Source organism: Schistocerca gregaria, chromosome 3 (assembly GCF_023897955.1).
Source record: "Schistocerca gregaria isolate iqSchGreg1 chromosome 3, iqSchGreg1.2, whole genome shotgun sequence".
NCBI lineage: Eukaryota > Metazoa > Arthropoda > Insecta > Orthoptera > Acrididae > Schistocerca > Schistocerca gregaria.
Genome location: NC_064922.1, coordinates 89546624 through 89563946, shown reverse-complemented (window position 1 = coordinate 89563946; position 17323 = coordinate 89546624). Strand labels below are relative to the sequence as shown.

At 41.0% G+C, this 17323-nt stretch overlaps 1 protein-coding gene across 1 annotated transcript in view; it reads left to right on the top strand.

The window, feature by feature from the left end:
• Positions 1-1303: 1303 nt before the first annotated feature.
• The window catches only part of LOC126354239 (collagen alpha-1(XVIII) chain-like), a 504706-nt gene continuing 488686 nt past the window's right edge, over positions 1304-17323 (top strand). The window contains exon 1 of the mRNA XM_050003737.1: positions 1304-1391. Within this exon, the coding sequence (XP_049859694.1) occupies positions 1304-1391 (88 nt within the window). The remainder of the gene's footprint in view (positions 1392-17323) is intronic.

Genomic DNA, 17323 nt, shown 5'->3' with positions numbered 1-17323 from the left:
AACAATTGCAGATCACGTAATAGCACAGAATCGCCACTCAACAAATATAGAAACTGATTTAAAGATTCTAAATACTAGAAACACCCTACCACCAAAAATTAACGATAGAAAAAACCTGTCTCATCCAAAAAAATCAGTAGCACAAGAAAGAAAGTACTAAACGAATACACATCACTGTGCAGTAACACCCTCTTTGCCACAATAGAAGATAGAAGAACAACATAAATGAGTCCTGCTCCAAAACTTCATGTGACTACCCTCTAAATTTAAATTCTCCGCTCTTCATCTCCACACCATTCGGTCAGACACACACACACACACACACACACACACACACACACACACACACAAAGAGAGAGAGAAGCTATGCATCACAAACGTCAAAAACTTTCAACGAATATCGATTTTTGCGTTGCTGTAGTTATGAACGTGGTTCCCATTCTTGCCGGCGCAGTCAGGAATATTTCTAAAGAATGTGCCACCACTAACATTTGTAGTCTGAACAGTCTGATCGGAGATAATGTACCCTTTTTTCACAAAGACGGATGAAACGCAGAAGTGCCAGATATCAAGTATACATTGGTTACTTTACGTCAGATAGGGTTTCGAGTTGCTATTACGACTTACAAGCTGATAAAACACTTTTGTTTGTGTGATATTAAAGAAAGTTAACATTCTAGTCAGTCATATTCTTCCATGAAATGAAAATCTTTCTTCCGCAAAGAAGACATCAAAGGATCAACAAGTTGAGAGATGACAGTAATCTCAACATATTATTGGAAAAAAACAAGAATATAAAGCAGTGAGCAGCAGAGCAAGTTAAACTTATTTGCGAGTTGATTTAGCTTAATATCACCTGTTTGGTATGACATAAACTATGAATAAAAAATTAATGTATGTATTGTTGTAACCATAATGGCATTGACATTTGCACTGTGCAGATGAAACTGGAAATGCGTCTACTTAATCCTTTTTTCTTGTTGCTTAGTAGAAATTAGATGTTACTTATTCTGAATATCAATACACATGATATATCTGTTAGTTTTAAATGGTTAATGAGTGTCTATAGACGGACTTGTGGTGTACTACAGCCAGTTTCATTTGTCACACGAAAGACGCTCAGCGTCACATGAAGGTTATGACAACTATCAACTCACAGAAACAGAGATTTTTATACTATTACATTTATGGCATGTACTAATAAAACATTGTGAAGTTATTTTAGGATACTTGTTTCGTCATCAGAATTTACATCAAGAAATTGCGAAATAGATGATACGCAGAACACTAAAGCGAGTGCCGTATGTTGCAGGACCGGGAAGACGATGACATCGACGGCAGCGGCCGCGGTGGTCCACCGCTGCCCCCTCCACCGCCTCCCAACCCACACGGTAAGCTGCTGCCTTAGTCACTCACACCTACTTTGTGCTCACTAACAAGTAGCTCGTACTGGAAAGTGAAGCCAGCATACCCACTGTGTGCACTGGATTGACTTACAGACGTGCACATATGTATATGAAGGAAAAGCGTCTGGTCTTCCAACTTTCTGTAATGTAGTGGGCTTGTCTTTCACTGGCAAGCTCGCTAGTACAAATGATAACCTGTGAGCTGAATAGCATCCTGAAAGTAGTTAACAAAACGAATTTCAGTAAAAGTTAAAACATGGGTAGCGAATAGTAATCGAGTAAGTTAGTAGCTACCGCATATCATTACATTCAGGAATGAAACACTAACGATAATAGATTAGTTTTCATATTTGGGCATAAAGATAACTGTCGACGGTCGAAGAAGACATGACATGATACGCACACCGGCAAGAGAAGTGTTTCTGGGAACGAGAAATATTTCAATACCTAATATAAATTTAACTGTTAGAATATTTTTTCTAAAACTATTGGTGTGGTTTGTTGCCTTATGTGGAAGTGAAACGTTGAGAATGAACAGTACACGCAAGAAGAAATTTTTAAGCTTTTGAAAGCTTCTGCTGCAGAAGAAGGGTAAAAAATTGGATGGATAGATTAGGTAACTAATGCAGAGGTACTGAATGGAACTAGGGCGAGTAGTAATTTGTGGCACAATTTCACTAAAAAAAGAATTGGCATCAACGAACAGTCAATTGATTGAAGCAGGGAAGTCAGGGTTGCGGTTGGGGGTATAGTTGTGGTGAGAGAGTATAGTAATTAGGTTATCAAGAGAATGAAAGGTTGTAGCAGTTACGCGCAGATCAGAACGTCTCCACAGGGTAGACTGGAGTAGGGGGATGCACAAACAAGCTGAAACGGTCCTTCACTTATATCAGTTATATTTCCCGAAGGCTTGCAGCCCAACTGTATTGCTTAATGATGGAGTCACTCTTTTGGATGGAATATCTCAGTCGTAAAATAGTCATCGGTTCTGATCTCCATACGGGGACCACTCACGAGCTTTTTGTCATGTGGAGAAACGAAACAGTTCATAGAGCGTAATTTTAGATCCATCAACTGGATAGGTAGTTGAGAGAACGTAGGAACTGAGACAGTTGGGTTGAAGTTAAATGTAGTGCGAATTAGTAAAGCGCAGTGTTTGGAAGAACAAGAGTTTTGCTCACGTCAGGATATGATTATGAACACAAAATCAAGTAGGGATAATGAGGAGGAGATCTGAGCATGAATGAGAAAAAAAGTAACAGGGTACGTTATTTGAACAGCCAAGATAAATATAAAGCCAATACCAACTATAGCACTGCAAGTTTAAATGCCAACTACCTCCGCATATGATAAAGACATTAGAAGAACATATCATCAGATGAAACAAATTACTCACATAGTTAAGGAGGACGAAAACTTAATTGTAATGCGGGACTGCAATTCGATTATGGGAGAAGAAGGATGTCAAAGGAAAAGTAGTAGGAGAAGATGGACTGAGAAAAGAGGGAAAGAGGAGACTGTCTGAGAAAGCCAGCTACCCTGTGGCGTCCAGCTATCCCGTCAATGACTGATTACCCAACTTCAAGTGCTAGTAAAGAATCTAAAGGTATTCTTGAGACCTACGAATCCCACCCGTTGCTCCGTCTGTCGTGATCGTACGGGCGTTAACCCCAAAACTAGATCCAGTTTATGTGAGCCAGTCAGCACATATTACAACCCTAGAAACCCTTTTTACAACTACTGCAATACGATTCTTGAGTTTCTCCCGGCGAATTTGATAATCAAAATATCCACGGGTGTACTGCCGGTCTATAATGTCCAACGGGCACAATATTTCGGCGATCAAACATGTCGCCATCTACAGGTGAGGGGCGCGGACGGCGGAGGGAGCGCGCCGCGGGCGGAGGGTATTTCAATCGGCCGCCGCCGCGACCGAACCCAGTTCCCCCTGAGCAGCCATAGCGTACGGATCTCCGTGCCGGCGCGTTCACAGGAGCTCAGTCCGTCAGTTCACCTGATGATGGCGACATGTTTGATCGCCGAAATATTGTGCCCGTTGGACACTATAGACCGGCAGTACACCCGTGGATATTTTGATTACTGCAATACGTTTCTCGCATTGTTACAAAATTTGCTTAACTTCTGATGTGCATCGGAAACGACCTGAAGAGTTGCTTCGAAAGCACTCTGCCTTTGCACTATTGTAGAAACGTCCCCGTGCCGACATTTTGCATCAACTTTCTGCTTCATTTCGTGCGTTCTCCACGATTTTCACTACTGCACGAAACTCTTAATCTCGGAGTGGCACTTACGACCAAATCCTCTGTTACTTGACGCATACATTCAGTGTTTCCCATATGGTACAGTTTTTTTTCCACTTCTTCTGGCGCAATGAAGTTATCCCATCATGTGTTACGAAGTGTCACTTCACCATGTCCTGTCCTCTAGCCACTGTCTTCACATGTTCCTATCATCTACGATTCTGCCCTGCCATGATAGCATAACAATTATGCTATATAAGTATACAATGGAACTTAAATAACTGTTAATACTCAGGATACGTTGAGGGCTTGTAAGCGCTTCAGTGTATATCATAAATAATGCATAGCCATAAAAGAAAATTTTATTAAAATTCAATGGTGTAAAACTTTGGAGTACTGAAGTCAGTGGCTTGTCAGTGTATTGTTGCTCAAGACTGGTAAATTATAAATTATTGTTGTTGTGGTTTCCAGTCCTGAGACTGGTTTGATGCAGCTCTCTGTGCTACTCTGTCCTGTGCAAGCTTCTTCATTTCCCAGGACCTACTGCAACTTACCTCCTCCTGAATCTGCTTAGTTTATTCATCTCTTTGTCTCCCTCTACGATTTTTACCCTCCACACTCCCCTCCAACACTAAATTGGCGATCCCTTAATGCCTCAGAACATGTCCTACCAACCGATCCCTCCTTCTTGCCAAGTTGTGCCACTAACTTCTCCCCAATTCTGTTCAATACGTCCTCATTAGTTATGTGATCTACCCATCTAATCTTCAGCATTCTTCTGTAGCACATTTTGAAAGCTTCTATTCTCTTCTTGTCTAAACTATTTATCGTCCATGTTTCACTTCTATACATGGCTACACTCCATACAAACACTTTCAGAAACGATATCCTGACGCTTAAATCTATACTCGATGTTAATAAATTTCTCTTCTTCAGAAACGCTTACCTTGCCATTGCCAGTGTACATTTCAGATCCTCTCTACTTCGACCATCGTCAGTTATTTTTCTTCCCAAATAGCAAAGCTCCTTTACTACTTTAAGTGTCTCATTTCCTAATCTAATTCCCTCAGCATCACCCGACATAATTCGACTACATTCCATTATCCTAGTTTGCTTTTATTGATGATCATATTAATTCCTCATTTCAAGACACTGTCCATTCCATTCAGCTGCTGCCCAGTGTTAGCATTTGTTACCATAATCACCCTTCTTGCAGCAGAAAAGTAGCAGAGCAGGAACATTGGTATGGCCGCTCCGTCGAAGACGAGTAGCATTACTGACATCCAGGATGCTTCCGCAGCGTTGCAGTAAGGAGTCTGCGTAACAGAAGAGGCATCTGCACCTAAACCTGGTACGCACAGCTACACCACCCAGCCTGCAAGTCGGATCGAATGAGCGACTGCTGTAGAGCAGTTTAACACCTTGAGGCCGTGGAGACATCGTCGTTCAGCCACCATCCGCTGGGGAAGACATCTCCGTTCGCCATCCTATGCGACCGACTGCCTAGCAGAATTCAGAAGTGACCTCCATAATACCACCTTAAACTTGTCACAGGGTCGTCTTACGTTAACTGCAAACTCATTGTCTCCATACTATTGGAGAAACGACTCGTAAGTCTCTGGCACTAGACATTTAACGATGAACTCATCGCTAGAGTCTTGCCATGTACAGGTGGACTCCACTAGTATATTAAGTGGAACGGCTACATGAAATCACATGTGTAATTGAGGACTTGCAGCATCGCTGCTACGTTAGTAAAATGCTGGGCACGACGATTATTATATGCCAACACAGTGAATATATACTGAATCCCGTCACATCACACGAACCTGTTATGTTTCAGTCTTCAGTATTTCCAAGCAGCTCTCACTCTTTCCACTATGGATACTTTTTCTTTCTTTAGTTTACTTTGTTCATGATGTGGTGATAACACGATGGATGCATGACATGATTTAATATAAGGTTTCATGGGTATAAGAGCAGATATACGGCTGAGGACAGTGTCTCGAATAACATTACTTCAGTATTTATATCATTTGCAAGCTAATAACTACAGCTGATGAAATGTATGATGAGATAAAAGATATTATTCAGGTAGTGAAGGGTGATAAAATTTAATACTCATGGGTGACTGGAATTCGACAATAGGAGAAGGGAGAGAAGGAAACATAGTCGGTGAATATCGATTGGGGGTAAGAAATGAAAGAGAAAAATTGCGCACAGAGCATAACTTATTCATAGCTAGCACTTGGTTCAAGAAGGTTATATACATGGAAGAGGCCTGGAGATACTGAAAGGTTTTAGATAGTTTATATAATGGTAAGACAGAGATTTAGGAACCAGATTTTAAATTGTAAAACATTTCCTGGGGCAGATGTGGACTCTGACCACAATCTATTGGTTATGAACTGCAGAATAAAACTGAAGAAACTGCAAAAAGTTGGGAATTTAAGGAGATGGGATCTGGATAAACTGACAGAATTAGAAGGTTGTAGAGAGTTTCGGGGAGAGCGTTAGGGAACGATTGACAGGAATGGGGGAAGGAAATCAGTAGAAGAAGAATGGGTAGCTTTGTGGGATGAAATAATGAAGGCAGCAGAGGACAAGTAGGTAAAAAGACGAGGGCTAGTAGAAATCCTTGGATAGCAGAAGAGACATTCAATTTAATTGATGAAAGGAGACAATGTAAAAATTCAGTAAATGAAGCAGGCAAAAAGGGATACAAACGTCTAAAATACAATATCGATAGGAAGTGCAAAATGGCTAAGCAGGGATGGCTAGAGGACAAATGTAACGATGCAGAGGCACATCTCACTCGGGGTAAGATAGATACTGCCTACAGGAAAATTAGAGAGGCCTTTGGAGAAAAGAGAAGCACTTGTATGAATATCAAGAGCTCAGATGGAAGCCCAGTTCCAAGCAAAGAAGAGAAAGCAGAAAGGGAGAAGGAGTAAATAGAGCGTCTGTACAAAGATGATGCACTTGAGGACAATATTATTGAAATGGAAGAGGATGTAGATGAAGATTAAATGGGAGATACGATGCTGCATGAAGAGTTTGACAGAACACTGAAAAACCAAAGTCGAAACAAGGCCCCGGGAGTAGACAACATTCCATTGGAACTACTGACGGCCTTGGGAGAGCCAGTCCTGACAAAACTCTACCATCTAGTGAGCAAGATGTATGAGACAGGCGAAATAGCCTCAGACTTCAAGAAGAATATAATAATTACAATCCCAAAGAAAGCAGGAGCTGACAGATGTGAAAATTACCGAACAATCAGTTTAATAAGCCACGGCAGCAAAATACTAACACGAATTCTTTACAGCCGAATGGAATAATTGGTAAAAGCCGACTTCGGGGAAGATCAATTTGGATTCCGTAGAAATGTTGGAACACGTGAGGCAATACTGACCCTACGACTTAGCTTAGAAAATAGATTAAGGGAAGGCAAAACCAACATTTCTAGTAATTGCAGATTTAGAGAAACCCTTTGACAATGTTGACTGGAATACTCTCTTTCAAATTCTGAAACTGGCAGGGATAAAATACAGGGAGCGAAAGGCTATTTACAACTCGTACAGAAACCAGATAGCAGTTGTAAGAGTCGAGGGACATGAAAGGGAAGCAGTGGTTGGGAAGGTTGTGAGACAGGGTTGTAGCCTCTCCCCGATGTTATTCCATCTGTATATTGAGCGAGCAGTAAAGGAAACAAAAGAAAAATTCGGAGTAGTTATTAAAATCCATGGAGAAGAAATAAAAACTTTGAGGTTCTTTGATAACATTGTAATTCTGTCAGAGACAGTAAAGGACTTGGAAGAGCAGTTGAACGGAATGGACAGTGTCTTGAAAGGAGGATATAAGATGAACATCAACAAAGGCAAAACGAGGGTAATGGAACGTGGTCAAATTAAATGGGGTAGTGCTAAGGGAATTAGATTAGGTAATGAGACACTTAAAATAGTAAATTAGTTTTGCTGTTTGGGAAGCAAAAAGAACTGATGACGGTCGATGTAGAGAGGATATAAAATGTAGACTGGCAATGGCAAGGAAAGCTTTTCTGAACAAGAGAAATTTGTTAACATCGAGTGTAGATTTAAGTGTCAGGATATCGTTTCTGAAAATGTTTGTATGGAGTGTAGCCATGTATGGAAGTGAAACATGGACGATAAAAAGTTTAGACAAGAAGAGAATAGAAGCTTTCGAAATGTGCCACAGAAGAATGCTGAATCTCAGACGAGTAGATCACGTAACTAACGCACAGATATTGAATTGAATTGGGGAGAAATTTGTGGCAAAACTTGACTAGAAGAAGGGATCGGTTGATAGGACATATTCTGAGGCATAAAGGGATCACCAATTTAGTATTAGAGGGCAGCGTGGAGGGTAAAATTCTTAGAGAGAGACTAAGAGATGAATACACTAAGCAGATTCAGAAGGACGTAGGTTGCAGTAGGTACTGTGATATGAAGAAACCTGCACAGGATAGAGTATCATGGAGAGCTGCATCAAACTAATCTCTGGACTGAAGACTACAACAACAACTAGAGCTGTTAGGAGTAGTATATTTTTAGGTTGGGTAGTATCGCCAAGTGCAAGGAATTAGACGTTACTTTCATCTGAGCAGCAGATCATTTTTAAAAACGACGACACGCGGACTCGAAACCTATATTCTGTACTGCCTTGGCCAGTTAGTACACCAACTATGCAGTAAACATCAGGTAATAAATTAATGTGACGTGTTTCTGGGAAGAGTGTCCGATGCAGAAAAAGAAGGAAACAACAAGCACACTGATGTGTGTACATGTTAAGGTAACACAAATATAAATATTTACAATTATTCCCATTATATATTCCCATTATTCCCATTATTCCCATTATATATATATATATATATATATATATATATATATATATATATATATATATATATATATATATATATATTTGTGTGTGTGTGTGTGTGTGTGTGTGTGTGTGTGTGTGTGTGTATTTGTGTACGTATTTATATGTATTTACCGGTAGGTACGTTAGCCTTTTTCACACTCGGTGAACTTGGGCCATTCTATTGTATGAAATGGCGCTTAGTTTGTAGAGAGAGGGCTAAAGTGAAAAGCTATAATCGATAATGGAGGTGACTGGGTTAACTATCACGTGATTCAGCAGGTAAGATTAACATGTATTTTTATGTAAACATAATTTATGGTAGCGTCTTTTATTTCATATGTATAACGGTGTACACTTTCTTGTGGAACTGACTGCATACACTTTCTTGTGGAACTGACTGCTTACACTTTCTTGTGGAAGTGACTGCACGTATGTTTGTATGTAGATGTGTTTTCATGTCTCTGTACGTACGATAAGTTTTCGAAGACTGTTGTAAGTTTATTTTAATAGTCAGAGCCGGCTTTCGACACATTAGCGAATCTGTGGAGCCAAGAAAACAAAACACTAGGATGAAATTTATACCGTACATGGTGATTAATTATTAAAATAAATTTACAGCAGTCAAGGCAAAAGTTACAGAAATGAATGAGAGCGTATCCAACTCACTGTTAGCCAAGAAACGTATGTTACCATTACCAAAAGGAAGAAAAAGTAGCACGCTTTTTGGTATCAGAACGCAACAATGGTGTTTTCATTTGATGGAGCACGAATCCTTTCTCATGGTCGAGATGGAGTAAACAAGAGTAGAACCACTTTGTTTGCATCTGACGAATTTTGTACGTCTGAGGGTGGACTACAATAGCGAACCTTTGGAGATGTCGTATTTCCTCTAATGGAGTACATTCGTAATTGTAAACACGGCATTACTCAGTTTCGGCTGCAACACCACCGTTCTCAGACCCGTCATACTTGCAGAACTCTAGAATGAATTAAGGAAGCCGTTACAGCAGCGACGTAAGAGTGGCGCCTTGATTTATAAGATATGCCCACTCAACAACAGACACGTACTCATTCCGTTTCTGGTCTCTGCTGCCTTGGGGATCGATGCTCCACGTCAGTGGACAGAGGAACGAACTGGGACCCTCTCATTGGACGGCTGCCGCCACCACGCACTGCCAGATATGATGAGGCTGGCCGTTTGCACCTTGGACATTTGCAGGTCGGCTACTCCCAGCAGATTGGCTGTACCTCACCGCAGCACCGTCACCTGACACAAGTTAACTGCCGGCAAGGGCTGCCCAGCACACCAGGCTATTCCACTCACAAGGCACACCGCGAGCGGTGGCTGCAGGGACCTTCACGACTATTCTCTGCCACCAAGGACAGTGGGTGTTTTGCCTACCCCACTCATACTGACACGAGCACAAGTCCTCAGTTGTAATCTGGACATAAATAAGTCAATAAACTGATCTCAAATGTGATTTGATTAGACTGATAAATAAATCATGGTGTGGGTTCCTGTAGTCATGTCCTAGTTCATTAACCACGGGAAACGTATGAGTGGCCAAGTAAGTGGTCCCGACAGTCGGGATACCAGTTACTTTGGAATAAGGCTGGGCATCTCGGACATATTTTGAGTCGTGGTCACCTTTGTGCCCATACAGCAAAGACTACCAAATCCACCGGTTAGTCCCTCAGCCGTTAGGGGTAAAACCCATTGGGACGCGGGGCAAGTAAGGCTAGCAACCTGCTTCCCCGGTACTTTAAATATGATGCTGGCAACAATCAGAGCAAAATGCCTCGGAACTTTGGAGGTGACGGAGTCCCACCTCTAACTGACAAACCAGGGACTCCTAAGATACGACTTGACAAACAAATGGTAAAGAGATGGGGAGCTATTAATATCAATGGGGGCTACTCTGGGAAGAAGGTAGAACTGGCAGAGGCTGCAAGTAAGATGGGGCTGGACGTTTTAGCTGTTAGTGACATTCGTGTAAGGGGTGAGAAAGAAGAGGAAGTGGGAGAATACAAGGTCTACCTGTCAGGAGTCAAAGCAGGAATAGCACAATGGGGTGTAGGGCTTTACATCAGGAAAGAAATAGAAGCAAGCGCAGTTGCAGTAAGGTATGTAAACGAACGACTTATGTGGATAGATTTGACAGTGTCTAGCAAGAAAATTAGGATTGTGTAAGTATATTCGCATTGTGAAGGGACAGATCGATATAAGATGGGTAGTTTTTTTTTGTGGCACTCATTGATGTAGTTGTTAGAATAAGGGACAAGGACAGTGTTCTGCTCATGGGTGGTTTTAACGCCAGGATTGGAAATCGAACAGAAGGGTATGAAAAGTTTATGGGTAAATTTGGAGAGGATATGGAGGCCAACGGGAACGGGAAACAACTCTTGGATTTCGGTTCCAGTATGGGCTTAGTAATCACAAACTCCATTTTTAAACATAAGAACATTCACCGGTATACTTGGGAAGGCAGGGGAACCAGATCTGTCATTGACAATATAATAACAGATCAGGAATTCAGGAAGGCTGTGAGGGACACTCGTGTATTCAGGGGATTCTTTGATAACACTGATCATTATTTAATCTGCAGTGAAATTGGGATTGTGAGGCCGAAAGTGCAGGAGGTCAGGTCCATATGTAGGAGGATAAGAGTGGAGAAACTTCAGGATAAGGAAATCAGGCACAAGTACATAATAGCGATCTCAGAAAGGTACCAGTTATTTAAATGTAGTCAATTACAGTCCTTGGAAAAGGACTCGACAAGGTACAGGGACACAGTACTAGAAGTGGCTAAAGAATGTCTTGGAACAGTAGTGTGTAAAAGTAGGATGAAGCGAGCAGCTTGGTGGAATGACACAGTCAAGGCAGCCTGTAAAAGGAAAAAGAAGGCGTATCAAAAATGGCTACATACTAGAACTCAGGTAGACAGAAAAGTTACGTTGAAGAAAGAAACAAAGCCAAACAGATAATTACAGCATCCAAGAAGAAATCTTGGGAAGACTTTGGAAACAGATTGGAGACTTTGAGTCAAGCTGCTGGAAAACCATTCTGGAGTGTAATTCGCAGTCTTCGAAAGGGAGGTAAGAAGGAAATGACAAGTATTTTGGACAGGTCAGGAAAACTGCTAGTGAATCCTGTGGATGCCTTGGGCAGATGGAGGGAATATTTTGAAGAGTTGCTCAATGTAGGTGAAAATGCGATGAGTAATGTTTCAGATTTCGAAGTAGAATGGGATAGGAATGATGATGGAAATAGGATCACATTTGAGGAAGTGGAGAAAATGGTCAATAGATTGCAGTGCAATACAGCAGCTGGAGGTGGATGAAATTAAGTCGGAACTCATCAAATACAGTGGAATGTCAGGTCTTAAATGGCTACATATGATAATTGAAATGGCCTGGGAGTCGGGACAGGTTCCATCAGACTGGACAAAAGCAGTAATCACACCAATCTTTAAACACGGAAACAGAAAAGATTGTAACAACTACAGAGATATCTCTTTACTCAGCGTTGTGGGTAAAATCTTCTCAGGTATTATTGAAAAGAAAGTGCGAGTATTAGTTGAGAACCAATTGGATGAAAATCAGTGTGGGTTCAGGCCTCTGAGAGGTTGTCAGGACCAGATCTTTAGCTTACGGCAAATAATGGAGAAGTGTTATGAGCGGAAAACAGGGAATTGTATCTATGCTTTATAGATCTAGAAAAGGCATATGACCGGGTTCCTAGGACGAAGTTATTGTCTGTTCTACGAGATTATGGAATAGGAGGCAAACTTTTGCAAGCAATTAAAGGTCTTTACATGGATAGTCAGGCATCAGTTAGTGTTGACGGTAAATTGAGTTCATGGTTCAGAGTAGTTTCAGGGGTAAGACAAGGCTGCAACCTGTCTCCACTGTTGTTCATATTATTTATGGATCATATGTTGAAAACAGTAGACTGGCTGGGTGAAATTAAGATATGTGAACACAAAATAAGCAGTCTCGCATATGCGGATGACTTAGTTGTGATGGCAGATTCGATTGAAAGTTTGCAAAGTAATATTTCAGAGCTAGATCAGAAATGTAAGGACTATGGTATGAAGATTAGCATCTCCAAAACGAAAGTAATGTCAGTGGGAAAGAAATATAAACGGATTGAGTACCAAATAGGAGGAACAGCGTTAGAACAGGTGGATGGTTTCAAGTACTTAGGATACATATTCTCACAGGATGGCAACATACTGAAAGAACTGGAAGCGAGGTGTAGCAAAGCTAATGCAGTGAGGGCTCAGCTATGATCTACTCTCTTCTGCAAGAAGGAAGTCAGTACCAAGACTAAGTTATCTGTGCACCGTTCAATGTTTCGACCAACCTTGTTGTATGGGAGCGAAAGGTGGGAGGATTCAGGTTACCTTATCAACAAGGTTGAAGTTACGGATATGAAAGTAGCTAGGATGATTGCATGGCACTAGTAGATGGGAACAATGGTAGGAGGGTGTCCACAATGAGGAAATCAAAGAAAAACTGGGAATGAACTCTATAGATGTAGCAGTCAGGGCGAACAGGCTTAGATGGTGGGCTCATGTTACACGCATGGGAGAAGCAAGGTTACTCAAGATACTCATGGGTTCAGCCTTAGAGGGTAGGAGGAGTCGGTTCAGACCAAGGAGAAGGTACCTGGATTCGGTTAAGAATGATTTTGAAGTAATAGGTTTAACATCAGAAGAGGCACCTATATTAGCACTGAACAGGGGATCATGGAGGAATTTTATAAGGGGGGCTATGCTCCAGACTAAACGCTGAACGGCATAATCAGTCTTAAATGGTGATGATGATGATGATGATAAATAAACTGATCTGAAGCTCATCAAATGACAACTTGGTAATCATGAAGAGAAGGCTGAAACTTAAGAGACTAGTCAGGAAGATCCATTGCCCAAAAAAGTGGGATACGGAAGTACTAACGAATGAAGAGATATGTTTGAAGTATTTTGAGGCTATAGGTTGATACTGCGACAGTGAACAGCTCAGTAGGCAGTTCAGTTGAAGAGGAATGGACATTTCTGAAAAGACAATCACATAAATTGTAGAGAAAACATAGGTATAAGGAAGGTAACTACTAAGAAACCATGGGTAACAGAAAAAATACTTTAGCTGATCAACGGAAGAATAAAGTACAAGAATGTTGAGGGAAATTCAGAAATACAGAAAAACATGTCACGAATGGAATAAACAAGAAGTGCAAGGAAGCTAATGAAAAATGGGTACATGACACATGTGAAGAACATGAATAAGAAATTATTCATACAGAAAGTCAAAACAGCCTTCTGTGAAATTAAAAGCAAGGGCGACAACATTAAGAGTTCAATGGGAATTCCATTGTTGAGTCCAAAGGATGGAACTGATAGGTGGAAAGAGTACATTGAGGGCTTCTATGAAGGGGAGGACCTACCTGCCGACGTGATGCATGAAGGAACAGCAGTCGACAAAAAGAGGTAGAGGATGCAGTATTAGTAACAGAACTAAGACGAAATTTGAAAAAATTAAAATTAAATAAGGCAGAAGGGATGGATATAATTCTGAAATCTTTCGAGGAAGTGACTACAAGGCCATTATTCACGTTTATGTGGAGAATGTATGACACTAGCAGTATACCATTAGATTTTATGAAAAACGTTGCCGGCTGATGTGGCCGAGCAGTTCTAGGCGCTTCAGCCTGGAAACCCCGCGACCGCTACGGTCGCAGGTTCGAATCCTGCCTCGAGCATGGATGTGTGTGACGTCCTTAGGTTAGTTAGGTTTGAGTAGTTCTAAGTTCTAGGGGACTGATGACCTCAGATGTTAAGTCCCATAGTGCCCAGAGCCATTTGAACCATTTGAAAAACGTTATCCACACAATGCCCAAGATTGCAAGACCCTACATGTGCGAGAATTATAGCACAATCAGCTTAACTGCTCACGAATTCAAGCTGCTGACGTGAATAAGTACAGACGAATGGAAAAGAAAATTGAGAATGTCTTAGATGACTACCAGATTGACTTTAGGAAAGGTAAAGGGCCAGTTCTCACTCTGCAGTTGATAATGGAAGCAAGACTGAAGAAAAATCGAGACACATTCATAAGATCTGTCGACCTGAAAAAAGCGTTCGCCAAGGTAAAGTGGTTCAAAGTGTTGGGAATCTTTAGAGAATTAGGAGTACACTATGGAGAAGTACTGGTTGTATACATTATGTACAAGAAGGAAGTTGCACGGATTAAAAAGTGTGTAAAATAGGGCTGTAGTCTTTCGCCCCTGCTGTTCAATCTATACGTCGAAGAAGCAATGACGGAAATAAAAGAAAGGAACAATAGTGGGATTAAAACCCAGGCTGAAAGGATATCAATGATAAAAGTCACTGATGATACTGCTATCCATAGCGAAGGTGAATAAGGCAGGATATGTTGACTGAAATGAACAGTCAAATGAGTACACAATATGGATTGACAATAAACCGTAGAGAGGTGAAAGTAATCAGAAGTAGCAGAAATGAGAACAGCGGGAAAATATCGAAATTGTTGATCACGTCCGCAGTGACATCTCTGGTAGAGGAAGGAATTGCAAGGATGCTAAACCAAAATGGCTGCGTGAAAGATGTGAAGAACTTGAAAAAGAAATGATTACTGGATGGACTGACTCAGCATATACAAAAGTCAAAATAACGTTCGTTAAAATCAAAGGAAAGAACTGCAACATTAAGAGTGCAATGGGAAATCCACTGTTGAATGCAATGGAAGGAGTTAGAATTCTGCTACGTAGGCAGCAAAATAACGCAGGAATGTCGGAGCAAGAAGACATACAAAGCAGACTAGCACCGGCCAAAAGGGAATTCCAGACCAATAGATGTCTACTGGCATCAAACATTCAGTTGAGAAAGATATTTCCGAGTAGGTCGTTTGAAGCATAGCATGGTGTGGCAGTCGGACACTGACTGTGCTGAAACTAGAATAGAAGAGAAGCACTTGAGATGTGATATGTAGTATTACAAATTAGCTGGACCGATAAGCTAAGGACTGGTTGACTGTGTTCGGCCACCTCCTCTCTTTTGTGCAGCAGTGCCGGTGATTCAGAATGATCTCCAAGCATGTGTAGTAATGCTGTGGACAATACCAATTCATTGGGCTACATTTCTCTCCTTTCGTTCTTCTTCCAGTTTTCCGATGACTTTTCCCCATGCGAAATCATCCAGATGTTGCCTGTGGATCATTTCGTTATAAAGAAGACCACCATTGTGCACCCTAAGTGATTAATGATTCGCACACACTATCACCTCCAGTTTTTTCAACTGCCTCGCGTTCTGCGACCATCCCCACTTAGCGCCATAATCACCACGACCTCAAGCAAGTATCGTCTAGATTCCTGTACACTTCTGGCAACATGCTACTGTAGTTAAGTTCCTTTCCACTGGGTAGTTAATTTATTATCTTACTGTACCTATCTTCTTTCAGTTTTTCTCACCAGTGAATTAGTTTAACTAATCTACACATCAGTGCTATAGCGCCCACCAAACCTCATCACAATAGTCAACTGAAAGTACAAGTTTATTGTTACCAGTCGCCATTTATTTCATAGAAGTGAAAATAAAACAAATTGTGAGTGGTAACAGTCTACTAGTAGTTGCAACTGATATCAATAAAAGCCACTTCAGAGTCTAACAACAAAGGCGACACTGATAGTCACCACACTAGAGATAAATTCAGTATTGAAAGAGGTATCAGATAAGGTGACTCCATGACGCAAAAAATATTGTCAACTGTCACAGAGGAAGTTTTCAGGATCTTTAACAGGGATAACATAGCATTAATGTGTCAATGGACCATATGTTACATTGTGTTGTTCGCCTATCACACAGAAAAAGCTGAGCAATGGATGGGATAATCTAGTGGCCGGTTTGAAAGCTGAATTTAAAGTCTATCACAAAAAGACGAAATTATGGAAAACGCACACGTCAAAGAGATATTGATACTAACTAACAATAATGTCCTTGAATAAATGCACGTATTTTTACACTTGAGAAAGTTGAAGAGAACTACTGTGCAGACAGGAAAGGAAGTAAATAGAATAGTAAAAATGATAATTGGTCTTTCTGTTAAACGAAATAGGGCCTGAAAACTATGCTCATGTTGTGTTTGGAAAGCAAAACTATGAATCACACACAGTGACCAAAGGTACTAAACATGGATTTATTTAGAACTGAGAACTACTCTGCGAACATAGAAAGAGGGGTAAGGAAGATAGCATTTTACCTCCAGTCGACAACGAGGTCGTTAGAGACAAAGCACAGAGTTCGGATCAGGGAAGGATGGGAAAGGAAATCGACTGTGTCCTATGAAAGGAGCCATCCTGACATTCGTCTTAAGACCTTTCCAGAATTCAGTGGAAGCCAAAGTGAAACTGGTCAGATGGGTATTTGATCACAGTCCTCCTGAATACAAGTCCGGTGCCAAATTAGTGCTCCACGCCGCTAGGTGCGAGGCTGGAGAGGCTATTTCTGAGAATTAGCAAGAAACGCACGGAAAAAAACAAATTGATCTGTGTATAGGCAGGGTCGGAAGACGCAGCTCCCACCGTAATGAAAATAAAATAGTTGTTAGGAGAGTGAATGGTAGATAGGGCGAGAAAGTTATTTGATGCTTTGGAAGAGGTAAGGAACTATCGAGACGATGGTTTCTTGGCAGGTAGATTTATGAAAGTAGAATACTTGCATATAACTCAAGACAGCAGTGCAGAAGTTTAGA